Source organism: Enhydra lutris, unplaced genomic scaffold (assembly GCF_002288905.1).
Source record: "Enhydra lutris kenyoni isolate GAN:26980312 unplaced genomic scaffold, ASM228890v2 scaffoldscaffold29, whole genome shotgun sequence".
NCBI lineage: Eukaryota > Metazoa > Chordata > Mammalia > Carnivora > Mustelidae > Enhydra > Enhydra lutris.
Window position 1 is genome coordinate 21,143,747 of NW_019154113.1, and position 22,815 is coordinate 21,166,561.

At 60.9% G+C, this 22,815-nt stretch overlaps 1 protein-coding gene across 3 annotated transcripts in view; it reads right to left on the minus strand.

Annotated features, from left to right (window-relative positions):
- LOC111152634 (cell migration inducing hyaluronan binding protein) overlaps positions 1-22,815 on the minus strand; it is a 127,130-nt gene that overhangs the window by 13,809 nt on the left and 90,506 nt on the right. For all 3 annotated transcript variants that reach the window (XM_022511171.1, XM_022511170.1, XM_022511169.1), the window contains 11 exons: positions 20,125-20,300; positions 18,421-18,630; positions 10,608-10,813; positions 9,862-9,931; positions 9,074-9,202; positions 6,941-7,026; positions 6,123-6,254; positions 5,190-5,225; positions 4,954-5,109; positions 2,141-2,321; positions 834-1,049 (listed from right to left, as the gene is read on the minus strand). In XM_022511171.1, the coding sequence (XP_022366879.1) occupies positions 834-1,049; positions 2,141-2,321; positions 4,954-5,109; positions 5,190-5,225; positions 6,123-6,254; positions 6,941-7,026; positions 9,074-9,202; positions 9,862-9,931; positions 10,608-10,813; positions 18,421-18,630; positions 20,125-20,300 (1,598 nt within the window). The remainder of the gene's footprint in view (positions 1-833; positions 1,050-2,140; positions 2,322-4,953; positions 5,110-5,189; positions 5,226-6,122; positions 6,255-6,940; positions 7,027-9,073; positions 9,203-9,861; positions 9,932-10,607; positions 10,814-18,420; positions 18,631-20,124; positions 20,301-22,815) is intronic.

The window sequence follows — 22,815 nt, forward strand, 5'->3', positions numbered from 1 at the left end:
ATCCCAGGACGCTGGGATCATGACCTGCATCGGGCTCTCTGCTCAGCGGGGAGCCTGCTTCTCTCTCTGCCTGTCTCTCTGCCTACTTGTGATCTCTATCTGTCAAATAAATAAATAAAATCTTTAAAAAAAATTTAAATTGGGGGGTTGGGTGTCTCAGTCATTAAGCATCTGCCTTTGGCTCAGGTCATGATCCCAGAGTCCTGGGTTCGAGCCCCATGTCAGGCTCCCTGCTCAGCGGGGAGCCTGCTTCTCCCTCTCCCCACACCCGACACTCTCAGTGTCTTTCTCTCTCTCTTGGATAAATAAAATCTTTTAAAAATTATTAAAATTAATTTCCCATTTCTTTTTCCTTTTTGACATGACTTCTGGAAAATTTAAGACCAACGTGTGGTCTGCATTATGGTTCTGGTGGTCGGGGCTGATGGGGCCCCTTCTACCTGTGTGTCATATGAACCCACACCTACAGCCTCACGAAGGAGGCTCAGCCATCCCCCCACTTCACAGAGGAGGACGCCGAGGCTCCCAGCCCCGGGGAGCGGGCTTCACATCTGCCCACATCTTCACGCCAACTTGAAGCCCTGGGCCTGACTAAGTCCAAGCCCTTGACCTCAGGGTGCCCCCTCCTGGGCATCCTGCTTTCCGCCTACGCAGCGTTTCCACTTTGACTTTCTGAAAATTCTACCGGAGGAGGAGAGAGAAAAGAAAAACGAGAGGAGAGACACCCAAATCTCCCGCTCGGCCGGAGAATGGCCTGCGGGAGGCACGCGCTCCTGCTCATCATGGGACAGGGTGGGGACGGATGACCCCAGGGGCGCCCCTGGCCTCCCCACCTGTGCATAGTGCCCGCTGCAGACGGCCCCTCTCCAGTCAGGGACGTTGATGCAGTCCGGGTGCCGGACCAGCCAGTTGTCGTCCTTGGTGAGGTAGGACCCCGGGTACTCGGACACAGAGCCGTCAACATCATGGAACAGCGACGTCTTATCTCCATCCATGTCCAGCTGGTTGAACCAGGGCCCGGGCTCTCCAAAGAACACTCTGGAAGTAATCTAAACAGAGCCCAGGGAAGTGAGGCCGGGCCAGGGGTGACGGGGAAATGGCGGCTGTCATCGGGCCAGGGAGAAGTTTCCGGTTTCCACTGACGTGACACCCCAGCCAAACCCAAGACACTCTTGGACGCTGCGGGAGGCCTCACGGCTGACCTCACGGCTGACCTCACGGAGGGAGCCAGACACAGCCAGATGCTGAGTGGCCTCAGCTCTGGACCCAGCATGGCCATCTGGCCTCTGCTCATGGGAGGCCGGGCTACTGCGGGTGACCCTGGAGAGTGCCCTGATGTGTGAGCGGAGGGGACGCAGGAGCGTGTGTGTGAGAGGCTGTGTGTGCACGCGCTGTTTCTGGAAGACGGTCTCCCAACACCAGCCGTGGAGGTCTCTGCGACCGACCTCTCCCAGGCCTCAGTGGCCGGAGTAAAGAAGTGAAGTGGCAAGTCTCCCTCCTCCCTCAGTCGGCCAGTGCAGGGCAGACAGGCAAAGGGCAGGCCCAGAAGAGGACCAGGAGGAGCAGGAGGAGGAGGAAAGTTCTGGCGGGTCCATAACCCAGAGAAAATGGCCCACCTGGCCTTACCCAGCCTCAAAGAGCAGGCACTGTCCTGCCCTCCTCACCCCCAGCTACTCGCTGGCGCCTGTCCACGTCCCAGGGGGACCCGGTTCACGGTGCGGGGAGAGATGAGCAGAACGTCTTTAGCAAAGAAGGCCTTGGGAACCCTGGGATTTTAGATTAATTATACCCGCTCAGGTGGCCTTGTCATGAGACTCAGTAGTAGGTCAAGACCAAGGCCTTTGGAGGAACAGCCTCAGGCCCTTGAGTCTGTCCAGAGCCCCTGCACAGGCCCTGGGGGGGACGGCGGGCTGAGGGCGAGCGGGCACTGACACAGCCAGGCTTGACCTGTGTGGGGACAACCTACGCTTGTACTTTTCCAGTCTGCGTGCCGACAGGCTGGGACGGGGCCCAGCCTGCTTGGAGGAAGTTGTTCACTCCCTGTGGTGGTGGCCACGGCTCAAACTCCAGCCCCAGGGGACCTGTGAATCACTGCCTGAAGTCTGGGTTTGCCGGGAGCCTGCCCCGGCGCCACACTCACCGGGACGTCCTCGAAGGCGATGTTGGTCACGTTGTTATGGGGGCAGCTCTGCCAAGCGTTGTTCAGCCGGAAGGCCAGGGCGCTGGTGTGCCGGCCCTCCAGGGCCGCGAACTTGCGGAAAGTGCAGTTCTGGATGCTGACGGGGCCGTCATAGAACTGAATTCCTCGGATCGGGAAGTTCCTGTGGAGTTAGGGAAGTCAGGTGTCAGGCCGGCTTCCATGTTGTACCACGACGTCGTGTGCACCCTCCAAGGTGGATGGAAACAGAGACTCCCCAGGTAAACCGTGCCTGGCCCCCACCTCCAGCGACTCCTCCTTGCAGGGCACTAGTGACTCAGTAATTAGTTCACTGAGAAAGCATTCACAGATGCAGAAGACATCCATAAACGATAGCCAGACGACTTACTGGATGGAGGGGGGGGAGGGAGGGATGGAAGGATGGATGGTGGAAGGATGCATGGGAGGAAGGTAGGAAGGAAGGAAGGATGGATGGGTGGATGGATGGGTGGATGGTGGATGGAAGGACGGAGAGATGGATGGAAGGATGGATGAAGAATGGATATCTGTTTAGTTGCTGGCTTGGGGTTTGGGGAATTATCCTTTATTTAAATATTTCCCCCAGTTTTTTCGTCCTGTGAAGAGTCACTGGTAAACGCTGTGAGCACTGCTACAGAATGCCACTATTATGTCCCTTGGGAGACGAGAGCCATTAGTCATTATCACCTTCGTCTCAGTTGCCATAATTTAATCAGATTAAAACCCAGATGAGTTTCCTCTAAGTAAGCCTTTCGATCGCAAGTCTCTGGGGTCTGGGACAGAATGGAAGGCAATGGTAATGCGTGAGATAACTGTGCATAACCTTCCCAGCACCCCTTGCGGAGACATGCCCCCCCCCCCGCTGGGGGCAACAGTATGGAGATGCCAGTGGACCCCAGGAAGGCCCCTTTCCAGGCCTCGGGGAAAGGACGGGGCAGAGGCCACCTGTTCAGAGGGGAGGCAGAAGGGACCAGAGAATGGGCCGCTTGCCCCAGCAGAGGGCAGGGGCTCAGAGACGCCCCTCAACTGCCTCTTACGCCTGAGCAAGGCTGGGGAGGGGCTGCTTGGGCACCTGGTGCCCAGTCTAGGCTCGTTCCTTCTTCGAGCCCAGTTGGTTCGCTTTTACTGGTGTCTCTGCCTCTGGGCCGGGCCCCTCCTTCCACAGCCACGAAGGAGGAAGGGCAGCAGGAGGGAATAAACACCGAGAAGTTCCCCAGGGAGAGGCTGTACTCCGCAGTGCCCTGTCCTCCACCCCAGTGGCTCTCCGAGGAAAGCCCCGATCATGCCAGTCTTGGCCGGCGCCTTCATGGGCCCCAAGGACTTCCTGCACTTCTGCATCTGCAGAAGGAGTCGATTAGTGTCAGGGCCTGGAGCCGCGGTTCTCGTGGGCGCCTCCGTGTGCGGTTCCGGGTCGTGCGCCCCGGGGACCGGCCGTCCGTACTAGCCGCGCACAGAGCGTGTGCTCATTTCCTCCCGAGCCCAGCCCAGCCCAGTCCCATTCAGGACGCGTCCCCGTGACGGGGAGGGCACAGTCCCCGCTCGTGAAGGCGCTGCGGGGGACCTGCCTGCTTTGGCAGAGCCATCATGCCTCCATAAACAAACTCAGCCCCGGCATTATCAGGACATTCTGGCCCTGGGAAGCCGGTAACCCGCAGCAAAGCCACCCCAAACATGCAGAGGCCGACTTGCTCAGAAAAATGACCCGAAGGGACGGGTGCAGCCCTTAGACCAGACAAAAACAAGGGCTTCCTGACAGCTTGTGCCCGTGGGGCCGGAGTTCCGCCCGCAAAGTCCTCGCAAAGGCCACACCCACTGTAGTGGGAGCTTCAGGCTGTGTCCGGCCCATAGAGGCAGGAATCACATTTCCTGGGAGAAAGGGAAGATGCTCAGGGAGCCAGAGGGGCCCTTGGAACTCAGCGAGCAGGGCCCCTGCGCTGCGGGCCGGCTCCAGGCCTTGCTGTCTGGTTCAGATTCACGTTTGAGCAGAATCACCATCAGATGGACGCCCCCGCCCCCCACCTGCTCCATGAGGCTCCCTGAGGAACTGGCCAGGTCCCTTGCGTCCCTTTGCTCTCTGAGCCGGTCAGCTCTCAAGGTCACCCCCTCCTCCAACCGCTCGTTTGTCCTTGTCCCCACTCTGTGCGAACTCCACGTGCAACCGACTGCCTGCCCACGGCCCCTCAGCAGCCCTACAATTCTGCGGGGGAACGAGCCTGGCCTCTAGGAATTTCTTCCTGCACTAACTCGTTCAAACCCCCAGGGCCCACGGGGAATGAGTTTCATCTTGAATGGCCCTGGCAGCCCCGAGCTGGTGTGACAACACCTGCCAAGCTGTTCCCCCGAGCGAGATCTCGTCTCCCATCGAAGCTCCCCGTCTGCGTGCGACACGGCCACGGGTTCTGTCCCCTTCCTGGTCATTCCCCATGGGCCTGAGTCTATCTGTCCCCACCCTCAGAAGGATGACGGAGATGAAGGAGCCGCGGTCGCTGAGCTGGACACTGAATGCCACTAATGTGTTCCCAGAACCGCGCTGTGTTCCGATCGACACGTGGCCCCGTGGACGGGTCTCCCACACTGTGATTTTATTTAAATTCCTTTCTCCTGTGCTCGACTTCACCCCATTGCCAGCTGACGCCTTTGGACAGACTGATCTCTCTGCCGGGTCCCAGACAGAGGACCCGGCCGCCAGCAGCTGGAAATCACCAGCATCGTTCTCTCCACTGCTGCCACGTAGCACAAGCCACACAACGAGGAAGCCGCTAAGGCTGCAAACCTACTGGCCTATGGGGAGGGTCCTCCCGCTGTGGTCCAGGCCGCCGGGGCCCCAGATCCTGTTGTCCATCATCTCCGTCCCCACGTTGCCACTCTCGCCAACAAACAGGCTGTTCTTTATCTCCTGCTTGGAGCCGTCGTCGTACGGGAAGGTCCCACCGCTGTAGGGAGAAGGTGTCTGGGCTGAGCTGTCCAGAGCGGCTTCCCATGGAGGGCTCAGCACAACGACGTCTGCCCTTACCTGGCCAGGGTCAGGCCGATGCCATTGTCAGCAAACCTGGGGACAAGAGCGGAGAGTCAGAGCCTGCCCTCACTGCACACTCGGGGAAGCCGTGCAAGAAAGGACTGTTCCCTGTCCCCAGCTGTGCACCGTGGACACTGTGTGGGGAAGGAGGCACGGGCTGTGCTGAGGAAGCTGGGGACTCTCCCGCTCAGTGTCTGCTTGCAAAGATGGGGCTCAGCGTTTGGGGCCACACTGCCCCTCAGCAGCACACACACCAGGCTCCGCGAGCCGCCTCCTGACCCCCGTCCCCACCCGTGACTCCAGGGCTAAGCATGAGGTTGGACTTCAGAGGACCTTGCCTCCCTCGGAGAGCCACCCTCGGGGCACCCGGTAAAGGCGGTACCAGCTCCCCAGCCCCAGCAAGAAGGACAGACAGATGCCAAACTTCCCAGGGGTCAGGCAGTGCTGGGAAGGGGGGGTGGACCCACGGTCACAGTTACGCTGTGGCCACGCTTCCGAGTCCCGCAAGTTGTGATTTCAAGCCCCAGTTCCACCACTTGCTTGTTGGTCACTAAACTCAGCCTCGGTTTACCGTCTCCCAAAGGGAGGTGATCATTTGTATCTTCGAGAAGCACGGTGACAAAGGCAACCAGGACTCGGCACGGCAGGGGCCCAGAGCGTGCAGCTGCATCCCTCCTCCCTTTTCTCACTGACCGGCTCTGGGGCTGAGACAGCCTCACCCGGGGGTTGCTTGGTGACCCTGAGCACCTGCATACGCTGTTTTTAGGGGGGCTGAGAGGACACTGCTGGCCAGGAGGCCTATGCCGCTGCCTCGTGAGGGACCAGAAGGCCAAAGCCCACCTGCCTGTTCCTCCCCACCCTGCTCTCCTCTCCCCCGTGTGGGGAGACATCAGCCCCTCCCTGTCCCAGACCCCACGGCTCTCTCCTCACCGACAGCTGTCCAGCCACACGTCCCCGCCGCGCAGCCAGGCCCCGTGGTCCTGGTTCTTGTAGGCGATGAAATGTCGGATGATAGCAGGCTCTCGGGGCTTCAGCGGGTCAGCATCCTGGTGAGGGCTGTACCTGGAGCACACCGTGGGGAGGGCACAGGTGGCCGGGTTGGGGGCTGCTGAGCAGAGCCCTTCCGGCCGTGAGCTTCCCCCCACGCACAGTGACAGGAAGGCGCCAAGGAGGCCGCTGCCAGCTCCCATTCCCTGGGCTCTGGCACAACGCTTCGGAGCCTGTCACAGAAGCCACGTGGGCCGAGGAGCCCCCACCCCATGCAGGCCAGGGCGGGTCATGGTGCAGAGCCAAGCCACTCGCTCTGAACAGGCCAAGTACCTCGGCCTCTTTTAAGGGCACTGAGCTGTCTAATGACCTTGAGGTTTTGAAAGCACCTTTGGAAAGTGGCCTCCTGGCCTCCGGCTGAGCTCAGTCCCGTCCCAAGAGCCCAGGGGTGCAATTCTCCCCGACTTCTCTCTTCCCCTGTAGCTCTCGGCCCAACCAGCCAACGGACCAGGTCATGGCTGTGGCTGAGGGACCCAGGAACCTCTAGAGATTTCTATCTCCCTTCCACGGCTATAGCCGAAGCCTACTTCAGACTTTGCCCTGCTCAGATTTTCACCACGCTACCCCAGCAGCTAGCTCCAGGCCCAGGACGGAGAGAGTGCTCACCAGCTACCCGATGAGTGAGTGAGTAAGTGAGTGGAGAGAGCAGAGGTGGGTCAGGAGGTCAGGAGGGAGTGCGTGCATCCCCAGGGGGTGACTACCTGGCAGAGATGATAGAGAGGAAGGGCCTCTTGTCCTTGGCAGAGGCCTCCGTAGTCTTGACCCCGTTGTCTATGATCATGCCAGCCTGCGGGGAGGGGACAGTCAGGGACACGGTCACTTCCACTTCCAGGCTGAGGCACCTCCTCAGGCCCAGCCTCACCACACGCTCTTGCACACTCCAGTAAAACCAGCCGTGCTGTCGGGATGCATTAACAGAGCTAAGGGGTCTGCAGAGAGGGAGGTGAGCAGCCCGTACGGCTCGGCTTTGCTCAGAGCACATCTGGAATAAGGCGTCCTCTTGGAGGTGTGCATGAGGAAGCTGAGGTCTGGAGGGTTACGTGTCTCGTCCAGGGTCACACAGCTAAGTCCGTGCCCAGAACTCACTTTGCTTTGGGCAGTTAAAAGCCTGGGCCCCATGTCAAGGATGACAGGCACACGCTCCTGGGAAACGTGTCTGCAGAGACTTAGAGGAACTGCTGAATGTAGGTCTTGTCTCCCCCAAGAGGCAGGGGTCTGGGGTCCTCCCACAGCTCTGCCTGGGCTCCTGCCTGACTCAAGGGCAGAACCTCCATTCCTGTTTGGCCCTGAAGGTGTTTACGTGGTCAGCCCTGGGTGCACGGGAGTCAGGCCTCCCAGTGCCGGGGCCTCCTGGCCTCCTGGGAAGGCCCAAACCCAGGCTCTCTTCTCCAGTAACCGGAGGCCACTCTGGCTAGTGCATTCCTAAGTCAGGGTGTCATGGGTCGGAAGACGAAAGGCCAGATCCCCAGCTGCTTGCTCATGAGCCATGACCTTCGCCCCCCAAGCCCCAGCTGTGGCCTGCGTTAAGACAGGCCAAGAACACTGATATCAGAGGACGGCAAAAGGCTCAGTGCTGGCCCCGGATCATCACTCCAGACTAGGACCCTCACCCAAGGGGAGCAGGGGTGGGGCTCATGGGGGGCACCACGCCCAGGACTCCATCCAATCAGTGGAGCTCGCAATTCCTGCCCGCTCCCTCCTCACCCTGCCCATCCCCCACCTGTGCCCGTGAGTCCCTGCCTATCTCCTGTCCTGCTCACAGCCCCCTGTTTCGAAAGTCCCCTATTCTGGCGCTACCTGGCCCAGTGTCCAGCTCAGGGGAAGGCTTCTCGAGGAAGGGGTCCCGACAAGCAGCCAGCACAGCCTGTCCCCTGCTCGGCCGACCCCCGCCCTGCACCCTTCACCTCTGTGCCATTCCCGTATAGCCCAGGACAGCCTCAGGCTCAGCCTGCTCTGTCAAGGGGATGTTGCTGCCTCCTCGTCTCTACTCTCTGTCCCAAGAGACTCTTCCTGCTTGGCCTCTGGGCCCCAATGCTATCCAGTCCCCTCTGCTGCCCTGAGCTGGCAGGCCCCTCTCCCACCCCACCGCAGTATAAGCCCTGGCCAGCTCCAAGAGGATTCCCTTCTCCACAGTAATCCCCTGCAGGAGGTTTTTTCTCTCCATCCTGATGCATCCATCCCCTCTGGGGCTCGGCTTCCCCATCTGTCCCAGTAGGGGCTGGACCAGAAGATCAGCTTCCACCAGTGCATACTGCACCAGCCCCCCAAGGCCGCCTCTGCACCCCCGGGTGCCCCCTCTGGTCTCAGCCTGGCTCCCCTGCTCTGTGTCCCATGGCTCCATCCTTGCTGCTGTCCCGGGTGGGCGTCCGCGACACAATAGGAGTCCCAGCCCTCCTTCCTGGCACCCAGTGTGGTTCTGGACTAGGGCCTTCTGTTTCCCACCTGCCCCTCAGCTCTGCATGGACGGAGCAGCCCACCTCCGGGAACAAAGCAGCAGGATCGGAGGGAAGGACGCGCACGCTGCCTCCACCCTCCTTCAGAACCGCCTCCTGGTGCTCCCTAGTTGGCAGGTCAGGCTACGCCTTCAGGGTCAGGCACCCCTTGCTGCTTCTAGCTCTGACCAGAGGCTAAGGCAGGGCCAAGGAAGGATAAGCCGTGGGACATTCTCGCTAAGAATGGCAGGAGCCCAGGAGGCTTTGCTTTTCTGCAGACGGGCTCTAGGAACACGGTGGCCGTGGGCCGCAGCCAGCAGGCTGTCCCAGCTCTGATGACCTGCAGGCCCGGGAGGGAGGACGGCCAGGCTGGCCGGGGAGGTGGGGTCTGGAGAGACTCACCCGGTAGTTGGAATGTGCTCGGTTGTTATGGAATTTTCCCAGCGGAATGTGCTCTGAATAGCCTGGGGGGTACTTCCCCTCCGAGGGGCCTGTGGGCACGTGGTGGAAGATGAACCAGAACCCGGTCTCCTGTTGGGGGGACGCGGGGGGAGCCACAGAGGTCAGCCCCGCAGGCTGCTCGCTGGGGCCGCGGAATGGCCCGACGGGGGCAGGACCCAGCACGACCGCGGATCGGGCCTCCTGCCGCCCCTCCCCAAACCACTGGCTCGGGGTCCGTGATGCTCCTGACTCTTCCCTTTCAATGTGCAGCTCTGGACACTGAGGCCCAGAGACGGCACCTGACCCCTCGGGTCCCATGGATGCTAAGTGGCAGGGAGGAGTGGGTGAGAGCAAGGCTGTGTGGACAGAACACTGCGTTGGAATCCCATGCATGCCCCTGGGCACGTTCGCCTCCCTGCCCCGGCTTCCCTGCCCAGCAGGTGGAAGGGAGAGGCCCCTGCCTCATAGGGTTGATGCACGAATTACACTATTTCAGCTGAGAGCACTGGTGGGCGGGGCTGAGAGCACTGGTGGGCGGGGCACAGTGCCAAGCCACACCCATTTCCATGGAATAATCAGTTATTTCAGTAAAGTGCTCTGATCCCCGTATGGTAAAGGTACAGGGGCCATTGCTTAAAGCCAAGTCCACAGGACCCCTTCGTCCCAGAAGAACCTGACCTGGGGCTCCTTCCCCCTCCCTGCTGCCCTGGTTTACTTCCTGCTGAAGAATAAGGGATTATTCTGCTCACCTCGGAGCCCGCGGCTGCACAGTTCATGAGGTTGTTGTTGGGGTTGGCCATCCAGAAGGTGGACACAGCACTGCAGGGGTGGGGCAGAGACCGCGTGACGTCACCCAGCGGCTGCTGGCTGCCCTGCCCCCCACCCGAGGCATGAGAAACCCTTAGCCCGCTGTGAAACCCGGTTCGCTCGTGAGAGGGCTTCCACGTCTCCAGGGCTCGCAGTTCAAAGGGGGCACGGGGCTCGCTGAGGTGGAGGCCGTTGGTGGCTGAAGTCGGAGCCCGGCTCTCCAACAAGGAGAAGCCACCAGTGCCCCAGACAGGGTCTGATACTCAGGGAGAGGCCCGCAAGGGAAGGCTGAGCACACGGGCAGTCCTGTCTGTCTCCAAATGGGAGAGGACGCCTCGTGCCCATGGGTACCCACTAGGGCTCCCAGGGGGCAGCCCACAGCCTCGCAGAGGAGGGCCACGGGACGTCGGGGGAAGCCCGAGGATGAAAACAGTGGTTCTCTGTGGACAGGAATGATGGCCACGGGCAAGCAGAGGAGGGAGTAGACAGCAGGCCCTCCGTGGCCTCCGTGGCTTCGGCTGAGAGACTGAGGGCAGTAGGGGGCTAAGGCTGGGAAGCACAAGCCACTTAGAAGCCCCAGGGTGCGGAGGTCAGAGGCCTGGCCCGGGCAGGTGAGTGAACGCCTGCTCGCAGGGCCCTCCGGGGCGCGGGCCTGCGGTGGCCCGTGGCGGGAGGTGGAGGCACTCACTTGCAGTCCTGCCGGGGCTTGGGGATGTAGCCTGGGTAGGAGTCTTCTGTGATGGTCTTGCACATCTTGCTGTCACGGTCGGAGGGGAGGAGGGTTCCAGACTTGACGAGGAGGCCCAGACAGTGGTCAAAGGTGTTCCGTTCCTCTGGCCCGTCTTCCGTGAAGAAGCAATGGCCCAGAGAGTTATAGCCCACCACGTCCTTGACCTGCGGGGATCAAGACCGGGGGCCTCTCACCCAGCGTCCTGGTGTTCCCGAGCCTAACCGTTTGTTCTGCAAACGTGACAGGGCACGGGCGGCACCCCAGGTCCCGTGAGGAACCCCGCCGGCTTGGGGAGGGGCCTGGCACAGTTGCGCGGCCCGGGGGCTGGGACGGGGACTTCAAAGGCCCTTCCAGCATAGGGTGGGGCAGGGACAAAGTGTGAGAGGCGGGGCCCACGCAGGCAAGAGCACCCCAGGGACACAGCTTACAAGGAGGGACTGCACAGAACCCAGCCCACGGGAAAGGGCGGTGGGACGGCTTCCCCTGGGGGGCGGCATCTGAGCCCGGCAGGCTGTGCCCTCCCCATGGCCCACGATGCACATTGGGCGACATTTGCAACCTTCGGGCCAAGAGCCAGAGCCGGCTGCAGACTCCAGCTCCTCCATGTCCTGGAGTCCCAGAGTCAGTGGGGGAAGCGGTGCTGAGAGCGTGGGGCACGGTCCCAGCAGCGCATCCCAGCAGCCCGGGTACTCGGCTCCCTCACCCCGTCACAGGTGAGGGACTCCCACTCCACAATCTCTGAAGCCCCTTCTGGGTCTGAACCCCACGAGCACATCAGTCTCAGAACTAAAAAGTCCTTACGGGGTCTCTGGCCTGAGCCGCCTCCCTCCCCAAGGCCAGACGGCCCATGAACACCCCGGACACACGGGCATGGTGCTTCTACTTGAATGCCCCAGAGACGGGATGCTCACTACCTCACTACATCCTCTGTCCACGGCAGAGCACTGACGATGGCGAGAAACACCCACTGATCGTCACTGAGATCCGACCCTCACCCTAGGACATCAGTTCGATCCGCACGGATTACGCACCTACCAGCAAGCCAGGCCCCGGAACGTCCAGACCCCATCCCGAAACAGCTCCCCGTCAGTACCGTTAACACTTCAGGGAGCCATCCCGTCCCTTGTGGGACGTTTAACGGCGTTCCGGGCTTCTGTCCTCGCCGCAGGTCAGCAGCGTTCCTCAGTGTGACGACAAAAGTGTCTCAGACACTCACTGTCTAGCACTCCCCCGGGTGGGGTGGCACAGTTCCCTCTGGCGGGGACGCACAGATCCCGGGTGAGCACCCCAGCTACCCCCGGACTCCTCCCTAGGACAGAGCCTGCCTGCTCCAATCTCCAGACAGCCACGTTCTAGAAGCATCCGGAACCGGGACCCTTCACGTCCTTTTCATCCTGCTGAAATCTTACACAATTCTAGAATACTTGGTTCGGGTTTTTGGCTTTGTTTGGTTTTTAGAGCTAAGGAAACAGACTCAGGGAAATGAAGTGATTTGCCCAAGGTCGTGCCACCCATGTGTTCAAAGCCAGGCAGGGCTGGGACCCCCGCTTTCGCACTGTGTCCATTCGCCCCACAGGGGAGGATCCAAACACACAGGTCGCCTTGTTCCAGGCCGGCTGTGTTCCCTCCACGTCCCTCCCTGATCCTTGGTCATTGGCAAGGGCGTGATCTCGAGTCCTGTTCTGATCCTCACTGAGCAGTGAGTAAACACCAGGGCCATCCGATGGGGCGGCCTCCTTTTGTCCCAGTCAGCTGGGAAAGCAGCTTATAAACAGCCTGGAAAGACAAGCAGGGAGGAAGCAGGGGCTGCTGGGGCCGGCGGGGATGGCTTCGAGCAAGTCCCAGGCCGCCACTTACAGAGGAGGACCCTGAGGCCTGGAGCGGGGCTGTGGGGGGTCCTAGCGAGCTCATGAACCCAGAGCCGGAGCCGTGTTCACACCCAGGCCTCCCGCCTCCTGCCCATGGCTCTTTCAGAATCCGAAGCGCCCACTTTCCCCGCTGTCCCGACCACACCCCGCGTGGCCCTTCTCTGGAGACACGGGAATGAGAGATGAGTCAGGGACGCTCATTCTAACCAACGCCCCGGGAAGAGATTCCCTTCAAGACCTTCGAGGTATACGCAGGAGAAAAGTCCCCACCAAAAGGAATAACAAGAACTAGGCTTTGTGGGGTGTCGAATGTGTTACAGACGTTCTCTCGTTTAGTTCCTGCCACAGTGTGGTTCCCTTCCGCCTTCCGACCGGATTCTCCATCCGCCGATTCTGTTCTATTCTGTTCCACCAGTTGTCAACAGCCCCCAACAGAAACAATCCCTTTCATCTTGTGCCTTCTCATCGGGGTGGGCGGGGACGGCGCGAGCGCGGAGGGGACCCCGGAGGGAGGGGACAGCGTGGTGAGATGGAGGAAAGGGCTGGGGGAGCAGAAGACACAAGTCCAGCCACAGACTTGCTGCACATTTCCCAGGCACCCCTGGGGTGACAGGTGCCTTCTAAAAGCTGGCTCTTGGGTCTCTGATCCTTCTGCCTCGAACGTTTCCCAGAATTGAGTATTTACACCGTGACACAGCCTGAGACAGAGAGACAGACAGACGAATCTGTACCCCGTAGCCGCACGCCCAGACAACACGATACAGGTTTGCGGGGGGCCACCAAGTCCCTGGGCGGCTAGCCCGCAGCCCGCACACGGCTCTCAAGCGCAAATCACACCTTTCCCTCCCTTTGTCCGCACGTCACCCCTGCGGAGGGTTGGCAGTGCGAACAGGGATTCCCGGAAGCTGTTTCACGTCTTCGAGTACAGTTAGGTGGGGTCCCGGCACGAGATTACGAAGGAGGAAAGGGCTCAGCCCTCAGGGGCTGCTTCATCTGAAACGACCATGTAATTTATTGCCTGAACCCGGACATTATTTTAGAGGAAAGGAGGAAAGCTGTTAGTGACAACGCTGGGAAAAAGCGTAAAGTGGAGGGTTGTGTGCAGACCGACCTCCACCAGCGAGAAGAAACTGCCCCTGCCTCCACCTTCCCAGGCGAGTGTGACACCATCCAGACTAGCGAGAAATTGACCCCAGATACAATCAGACGGAAAGACGCATTTCCAGATTCTACCACTCACTTGGAGTTCTTCAAGCCACTGAAGAAAAGAACCTATTTTTGCCAAGTCTTAAGGAGTATGTGACCAGGCAGACAGGAGCCAAGAAAGGCAGTAGAGAACCAGGTCGCGCTCTGCCCGCCAGGAAGGACCGAGCCCCAGGAGGCAGCCCCAGAGAGGCATGAGCGGGAAGGGAGCCCAGGAAAGAGAGGCCTGGCGCCCATGGCCAGCTGCTCCCCGAGCTGATGGGGAACGCACCTGCCCTCTTCCCCAGTGCACCGCTTCCCTGATCTGCCCGCAGAAGCCCCAGCCTGGCACACTTTGGGGGAAAGTGAGCGCCGCTGTCTGACTTCCTCGTGGGGGCTCAGGCGGGAAGGATAATTGGGAGCAGCTATCAGAATCCAAAAGCCAGGGAGACTGAATTCGAGAAACTGGGAAACGGGGCCAACAGACTCCTGGCCCGTGATTCCCAGATCTGGCGCTGGGTGCCCGCTGTACAGGATAAGGGACCACAGCCGTATCAGCAGGAGAAAGCTGTGGGACTGGTGTCTCCCTGAGGCTGGACGGTGGTGGGGGTTGGGCTCCAGCTAGGTGTGGGGCCCCCAGACGCCTTTGCACCAATGACCACACACTTTGAGTCGTGGACCAGGTGGGGAAGAAGGAAAGGATGGTTTTCGGCTCCCACCCACTCTTTGCCCTGAAAATGGAAGTGGTGGGGGAAGCAGACGGAATCCATACCGGAGTCTTTCTACCTCCCTCAAAAGCTCTGGAACAGATTCGCTGCTCCCAGGAGAGAGCAGACAGGTCCCCTGCATCCCTCTTGCCTGCCCCTCAGCTCAGAAACTCACGGAGATGCAGGGGAGCCCGCCATGGGCCCCCAGCTGCCCGCCTGCAGGGCACGGACAGGAGAGCCTTTCTCTGAGGGCCGGCAGCACCCCACACTGGCCAGCAGCCTGGGGCTTCTGTGGCGACCACTGGGTTCCAAAGAAAGCACCACCAGTGGGGTCAGTGTCGCGAGAGGCATCTCCCCAGCTCTGTTCCGTAGACGCGGCAGTCGCGTGAAGGGGGCTCCGCGGTTCCTCGGGTCTTGGCGTCAGGAGGACAATCAGCATGTCAGTGTGGTCTAACCGCCGGCATTGACTTTGTCGGCACACACGGTGAGTGTGCAGGGCGGGTGGGGAGGACACGGAGGCGGCGTTTGCCGAACTCCCGGGTCTACTCTGTGCGTACACAGGGGACAAGGGGACATGAGCTCGTGGAAGCAGGGAGGCTTTCCCGGGGCACAGGACGCAGAGAGGCCCGGGGATCCAACTACGACCCGCCAAAGCCGAGTTTGCCACATGTGTTCCCTGGCTTCGTCCTCCTCAAAGCCCTTGCAATGGGCTGTGTCCTCAACCTCATCTTGCCCAGCAGGGAAACTGAGGCTCAGAAAGTTTGGCTCGGCCCCCCAGAGTCCACACTGGCAGCATTAGAATACAGGTGGCTGGGACTCTGTCCGCTCAGCCCGGTGGTTCTGCGGACGCCTGCGGTCACTGTTGCTGAGCGAGTAAGGAGGCGGGGAGGAGGGGTGGCGGGTTCGTTGAGCAGGAGCTCCTGGGACGCACAGTGGCCCTAACAGCCTCCTCTGGGCTGGGGGGAGCAGATGCTGAGAGCCCCTCGTGTTCGTCGGCTCGGAGGGGAATGAGAAGCAGGTGTTGGCGGGAATGCCACGCCCGGACTGCCTTCTCCAGAAGCAGGTGGGGAAGAGTGGTGAGAGGAGAGCAAGTGGGCAGCCCGGGCTGGGGCCGGTGGGGGGAAGGAGGCTGTTTCCTAGGACGAGGGCACCAGAGTCTGTCCACAGGCAGGGGGAAGCCCAGGCATGTAGGGAGGGCCTGGGCCTTGGGCATGTGCAGACCTGGGATGGCCTGAAGGTAAAGGCATCCTCGACGCTACGAGCAGCTTCTGCCTTCTAAATCAGAGTCCAGTCTCCGTCTGTGCTCAGCCTCCTTCATCCCGCCAGCTACAAACATCTTTCCAAACCAGCCCGGGCCGCTGCTAGATCCTTCAGGCCAGAGCGAGGGAGCTAGCGTCCACTACCGACGGAGAGAGCCCAGCTCCCAGTGCTGTCCTTCTGCCCCCGAGGTGGAGCACATGGTGGGGTGCCGATCTGAATCCCAGCTCTGCCCCGGGCTGAAGCGCTCGGGGAAGGAGCGCACGCTTCCCGTTATCCTGCTGCCTCTTTGGCTCCGGGACCCCGAGGCCTTCCCTTCACCCAGATGCTAAGCTGGGCCAACTGGTGTCACCTCGGAAGGGCCGCGTGGGTCTGTGGCTCCGGATGGCAGCCCAACAGCCTGGCCTGGCCGTCCGGCGGGGACCCGAGCTGAGTGCAGCCGGAGCCCTGCGTGGCCAGTGGGATGAGGCGGCCGGCTGCTCAGCTAGGCCTAGTGAAGCCCGGCCTCTGGATGGCACCCGGGGAGCTGACAGGCGCTCCCTCCCATTCTGCTGGTCAGTGTCGCCCAGCACCAGACAGAAGCACGGACTTGGCATAGGGAGGGCAGCAAGATGTCGTCCAAGTCTCTGGCTCCGACAATCTGTGGTGTGGGTGCAGCTGGCCTGTCGAGCAGCTCCATCCAAATGAGCGGGTTCCGAGGGCCACTCCTGGCCTGCACTCGATCCTGGCCCCTGCCTGCCTGAGTCCCTGCCTGACCTGGGATCCGGCTCCCCCAGCCGCTTCCCGTCCTGCTTCCCCTGTGGGAGCCCATTCCTCCAGCCAGGACCCCCACCCGCGGCTCCCAGAAGGCACAGCGCCACCAACGTGGCCAAACCCTTCTCGTTCTCCCCTTCTCACTGGGCAGCCACGAGAGTGGCCTGTCGTGCCCTGCACCACACACTGGACAAAAGTGAATGCGAGAACGGCCGTGTGTCCACAGTGTGTGTGCATGCGTGTGTGTGTGTGTGCGTGCGTGCTGTGTGTGCATGTGCACGTATGTGTGCGTGCGTGTGTGTGTGCAACTGCCCTGAGAAGCAGATCGGCCTCTGCTCACACCAACACCGCTGCTGGGAGCCTTAACATCTGCCTCTTCCATGAACAGGACGTGAAGGGCAACTGAAGTTCGATTTAAGAACGAAACTTGAGAACGAGCGCTTAGAGCAAGCAGAACTCCCAGACGCCGTCCTGTTATCTTTCTTAACTAATCCGCCGCTGTTCCGAGCTCAGCTGTCACCCCGCCAGAGAACACCCCCAAGGGTCTGCACGGCATTGGTTCCGCACGCCACGCAGACCAGCAGAACAGCCCACACCCGCTCCCAGGGCCGCACCGTCCCGTGTGCACTCAACCATGGGCTTTTACAGAGGAGAAAACAGACGTGAGAGGGAAAGTGACTGGCCCACGACCCACGACAAGTCCATGGCAGAAGTCAGTTGGACACCCAGGCCCCGGAGGCCGAGTTCATGCTCTGTCTGGTACCGCACTCCCGGCCTTCCCCACCTGTCATACACCTTGCTGTCTCTACTTCCGCGAGAACACATTCTTCTTTCTTCTTCCTTGAGCCCCAAACTGCCTCACGTTCTGCGATCATTCCAGCCACAGCCCTCCTGTCCCTGCCACGGAGAACTGGCCGGTTCCTGGTCAGTGCCCCGACGTGAGCCGGTGGGCAGGTGGCTGGCCTGGGGCTCCCTTGTGCCCCTGCCCCTCACAGCCCCCTGAGGGGCTGCGACTCCCCACTTGGCCGAGGAGGACAGCAGAGGTTTCGGAATGTCCAACGATTTGCCCAAGACACTCCAGCTCACAACCCGTGGGCCAAGCTCTGGAACCCGTGTGCTTCCGGACGAGGCCCCAGAGCTCTCCCCTCTCCTCTCAGTGGGCCTTTGAAGAGGCAGAGGACACATGCCCCCAGCCCCTGTGCCACGCAGCCGTGTGGTCTGACCTGCCACCTCAGACCACTTTCCCAGAGAAGCCAAGAATCCAGAGTTCTATGGGAAATCACTTAATTTTTAGATGATGGGACCTAATTCAGATGTTTCTTCAACTACCACTGGAGGCAAAGAAAACAGCCCATCGCTGAATTCCACACACAGGCCCGTCTGTGACATCTGAATCTGAGTTCCTAGAGGATGTTAAGTTTAAAGAAAGGCTGGTTTGGTGTAAAATTATTAGTTTAGTGTAAAGATCATTGTGTGTTTCTTCATAAGCCAAACAAAACACAGTCTGGATCCTTCCACTTACAACATCCGGTTTCTAAAGTTTCTACAGGATATGAGTTTAGTTCATGTATTTATTTTTTTTAGAGAGAGGGAGAGTGTGAGCAACAGACCGCGAAGGAGGGAGGTGAGTGGGAGGGGAGGGGAGAGACTCTCCAGCAGACTCCCTGCTGAGCACAGAGCCCAACGTGGGGCTCGATCCCACGACCCTGAGCTGAGATCAGAAGTCAGATGCTTAACCGACTGAGCCACCTGGAAACCCCGTAAGTTAGTTCCTTAATGAAGAACCAGCTGTGCACAGCCAGACAGGCCCCTGGCTGACAAAGTCATGCCCCAGCAGGGTCTGCTCTGGAGGACGCTTGCTCTCAACTGACAACTTTCTGAACTCAAGGCCAAGGATGGTTCAACCCCCGGTGGCCCCAGACTAAACGTCCCGATCCAGACACCCGTCCAGCGTGAAGCATTGGAGGAAGGGGACGCGAGGACGGGGGAGGGACGGGGGCTTACCAACAGGCCGTTGGAGCCGTGCACGGTGACGCAGCGAGAGAACGTGTGGTGGATGGAGAGCTCGCGGACGTACGTGGGCGGGTCGTAGCCTCCCTTCTCGTCCACATCGCCCGCCAGGTGGAAGTGGATGGGGTACTGCCCCACCAGTTGCTGCCCCATGTGCCTCAGCTCCACACCCTCCAGGTGCGCTGCCTTAAAGCCCAGTGCAAACTGCAAGAGGGGAGGCGAGGGTCAGAAGGGCTGGAGAGGTGCCCCCGAGCCCCTCACCGTGGCCACGTCCCAAACATGCCCAGTGTCTCGCTAATCCCTGCCTCAGCCATGCAGAGAATCTGACATATGGTGTGCAGATGGGTTAGGGCCTCTGGCCCTCTCACCACCCGGGCACCAAGGACTGTTGGATAATGCACAGATGTTACGAGGTGGTGAACTGCTTGGAACAGCGGGGGCTGGCCTCCACTCCTGCCCTCCTAAGTGGCTGAGTGTCACGAGGAAGGGGGAGCCCCGAGATAAGCCAGGGAGAGGCTGGCATGAAGCCGGCCCCAGGAGGATGGGAATCCAGGGACAGAAGGAGCCTGTGCTCTGGCCTGCGGGCTGTAGGCCCTCCTGCTGGAAGGTTGGGAACGTTGAGCCAGGAACCTCCATCCGCCCAGGATCCCAGGTGTGTGGACGAGCCGTGGGTGTCTCTACTCCAGGAACCCACTGTAAAAGCACAGTCTGGAAATGACTTCTGTCAGAAGCGGGGCTCAGCCTGCTGCTCCAAGAGTAGGAGGATCTTGAGGACACGCTAGCCGTCCTCCCCAGAGCAGGTGTCGAGTGGAATGCCACTCAGGTAAGGACATCCCGAGGACTCGTTGGGGCAAAGCGGGAAGAGGGGCGCCGACGGCTCAGGGATTGCTCTCGGAATGGGAAATGGACTCTGATCCACCGGGTTTCTGCACGGCCCTGGCCCCCCGCCCCCAGAGCCTGACCAGGAACACGAGCGAGGGCTTCAGGAGGCCCTGGTGACTGGGGAGCCCTGCTGAGCACTCTGTGGGTCCCGCTCCTTCTTCAGTCAGAGCACCAGGAAGTCTTATCCTGACAGCACACGGCTGTGGCTTCAAGAGCGCCGTCCACACGGAGCTCCGAGACACCCAGCATCTATCAGCTGTGATTCTACGTCATGGAAAGCAACGGCCACATGAGGAGCGCTGGGGTGTCATGATGTTCGATATGCCGGGACACGGCGCATTGGGTAGGGACGCGGGCAGGACTCCCCCGTGAGCCAAACGCCAGGACGCCCGGAATGCCCTTGCCCTGCAGGACCGCGCCGTGCCGTGCCCGTCCTTGCCTCCACTCTACCGGCAGGCTCACGGGTGCACTCAGCACTCCGACGTCTCGCTTGTCTCCCTGCCTGCGTTCACGTCTGGGTTTTCATGGGTCCGTTGTAAGCACGACTTGTGTGAGTGAAATGCTGGCTCTTCTGGGAGAGGACTGGGGTGAAACATTGGACAAGGGAGCGGGGCAGGGACGTGGCCAGAGCCGTGGAGAGAGAGAGCCCAGGTGAGCGGGGAGTGGACAGCCGGCCCCAAGGTGGCCCCCTCCTGTCTTCCGGCCAGGAGTCAACTGCCGGAACAGCACACTGGGCGGTGGGACTTGCCTTCCAGAAAGTCCCTGCACTTGGTCCTGGCTCCTGCTCCCGTACCCTCCCCAACTGGGGTCCCATACCTTGATGTGGCCCCCGAAGGTGTCGAAGTCGAAGAAGTTGCAGACGTGGTTATTGTAAGGGTAGCACCTGTCCTCCATCTCCCCCCGCACCACGATGTTCCGGCTCAGGAGCCCAACCTCAGCCCGCATGTCCACACCGTCTATCTCCTCCCCGATGTGCAGGTACAGCGGTTTCCCTAGGGCGGAGAGGGGGTGGGAAATCAGTGGCTGCATGTGTATCCGCATGTGCACGGTGGTCCCTGGGGCTCCCCCGGGTCCGTTTCATGGAAGAAGGAAGCCAGGGAAGTGCAATTCCTGAAAGAAGGGCCGGGATTCACAGCCCTGCGGACTTACGCCTGAAGCCCATGCAGAAATGGCTCTTTGTCCCCCAATATCGGTCCCCCTTCTGCTTGCTGGTACGGGGGCCGCCTGTGTTTGAGCTCGACGTATGCTCCCCAGAACCACGCTTCCCAGACTCCCCACTGGTGCGGTCACAGGACGAGCAGAAGCCTTGGGCCGCCCCCGTTCTTGCTCCTTTCCTGGACCGGAACGCCAGTGTGCCCTGGTGAGCCAGCCCCGAGGACAGGGTGCTCTCCCGTGTACCCCAACCCCAGCCCCATCCCTTCCCAGAGTCTTAGGGCCCAGGACTCCCATGACTTCTCTTCTCCCTCATACGGGTTCCTTATGTTCTGCCTCCAAACTCATCCAGATGTCCTACCCTTAAAAAATTATTGAAAGACCCTTCCGCACAACTCAGCTGCCCTTTTAGCTAATGCCAGTCCCCTTTGTGCCGCTTGAGTCCCTGAACAAGTGACCTGGACTTGCCCCACTCCCTCTGTCGGCTCAAACCATCTGATTCCCCTCCAGCCCCGTCCCTCTCCCCCCACGGCAGGTGCACCCCAGGGAGGGTGCAGGGGCACAGGAGATGGGAGCTTTGGGACTGCTTCCTGGTCCCCAGTCTGCCCTCACACCAGCCCCAGATTCCTTCATGGAATAGGGAGACCTTGGCCTGCCTCTAAATGGGGCTCATCACCTGGGGGGGCCCTGAAGAGTCCAGTTCCGCCCACGTTCTGACACTGACCAGGGGAGCATTTGGAACAAGTTCACTCTGCAGCCTGCCGGTTCCTCACATGCTGGGGCTGCTGGCTCAGGCCGCCGAGCTTCGTGGCTTCACAGTTTTGAGGTCCGGAAGCCGGGTCCCCTCTGGCTGCCCGTGTGGGAGCCCCTCCCTCCACCCCGGGTTGGTCTCCGCTCTGTGAGCGTCACTGTTGTGCCAAAGCCGTGGGCCTCCAGGCGGGTGGCAGGGACTAGAGTCTCTTGCGCAGAGATTTGCGTGGGGCTCTGAGAGACCTGGCCGGGCAGGGGGCAGTACAGACAGGAAACTGCTCCCGAGGCAGTGTCCGATCGCTGGTGACGAAGGAGCCTTCCCTGCTCACCGGCTTCAAACGCCCGACGTCCAGCCACGGACGCACAGAGCTTGATCACAAAACCCCTGGCCTGCCTGGCCTCATGCCTCTGAGTTTGCTGGATGCAGACCTTCTTTTCCTCACAGGTGGACATCCCAACGGGCAGCAGACAGCACCCAGAAAAGCTTCAAAGGCTCCTCAACTCAGCAACACACCTCCCACTGTTCCCAGCGTGCAGAAGGACTGACTGGCCAACCGGTGCCCCAGAGGCCGCTCAGCGCTGCCCAGGAACCAGCCGGCGTGAGGGCCGGGCCCCTGAGGAGCCGGGTTCTGGGAGGGCCAGAATGGAGCGCGTTTCCTGCAGGGACGGACCCCGAGGCTTGAGCACAGGAGGGAAGATTTGGTGCAGAGAGCGCGGGCTCAGTGCTGCTGGCCACAGACAGGAGAGGAGCCCTGAGGGGCTCAGATCCCGTCTCCCAGCCTGCAGGACGCACAGGGCAAAACCCCGGGCTCTGCGGGCTTCTGTGTCATGGCTCCCGCGCCCACCTCTGTGGCAGCCTGAGCAGAGCCCCCAGCCCTCCCTGAACGTGCCTTTGCTACTTCGCTTCTCCGCGTGCCTGCCTAGATGCCCTCCGGCTGGGCCGGCCCTGTCCACCCGGCCTGAGCAGCAGATGGCTTTGTCCTTCCAGATCCTGCTCCAGTGGCCAGGACAGCAGGCCTCCCTCCCAGGCACACATGACCTGACGTCCAGCCGCCCTTCATGGCATGCACATTTTGGGGGTTGGTGCCCCCTTAAACTGTGGGGAATGGGCAGAATGCTGACCAGAGGGCCTTCCCCCGGGATCCCTGGTCCCCTTGAACACAGCGGGAGAGGGAGGGGAGAGGCTGCAGAGGACCGTGGCTCTGGATCCTGACTCAGATGATGGCCGCGAGTCCCCGCACACGTCACTGACGCTCCCCGAATCTCGGGCTCTCCTTCTGTAAAATCGAGCTGTTGCTAGCATGTGTCTCGAACGTAGCTATGCTTGTGGATGGAGTTAATCCTTGGAATGAGCTTCGAACTGCCCCTGGCACGTGGCAGGGATGGGTGTGGCCCTAATGGCCCATGCAGCGGCCACCGGCGCTGTCCTCAGGGGAAACGGGAGCCCAGGGCTCCCCCTACTGCCTCACAGCTCCAGGCTGCTCCATTCAGGGAGCGGAAGACGGAGGGACTGTGTCTACCAGGCTCCCGTGAGCCGAGCGTGCAGGACCGGGCAGCCGAGAGCTGAGCGCCCAGTGTGTTCCCGCCGCCTCCTCCCCGCACCGT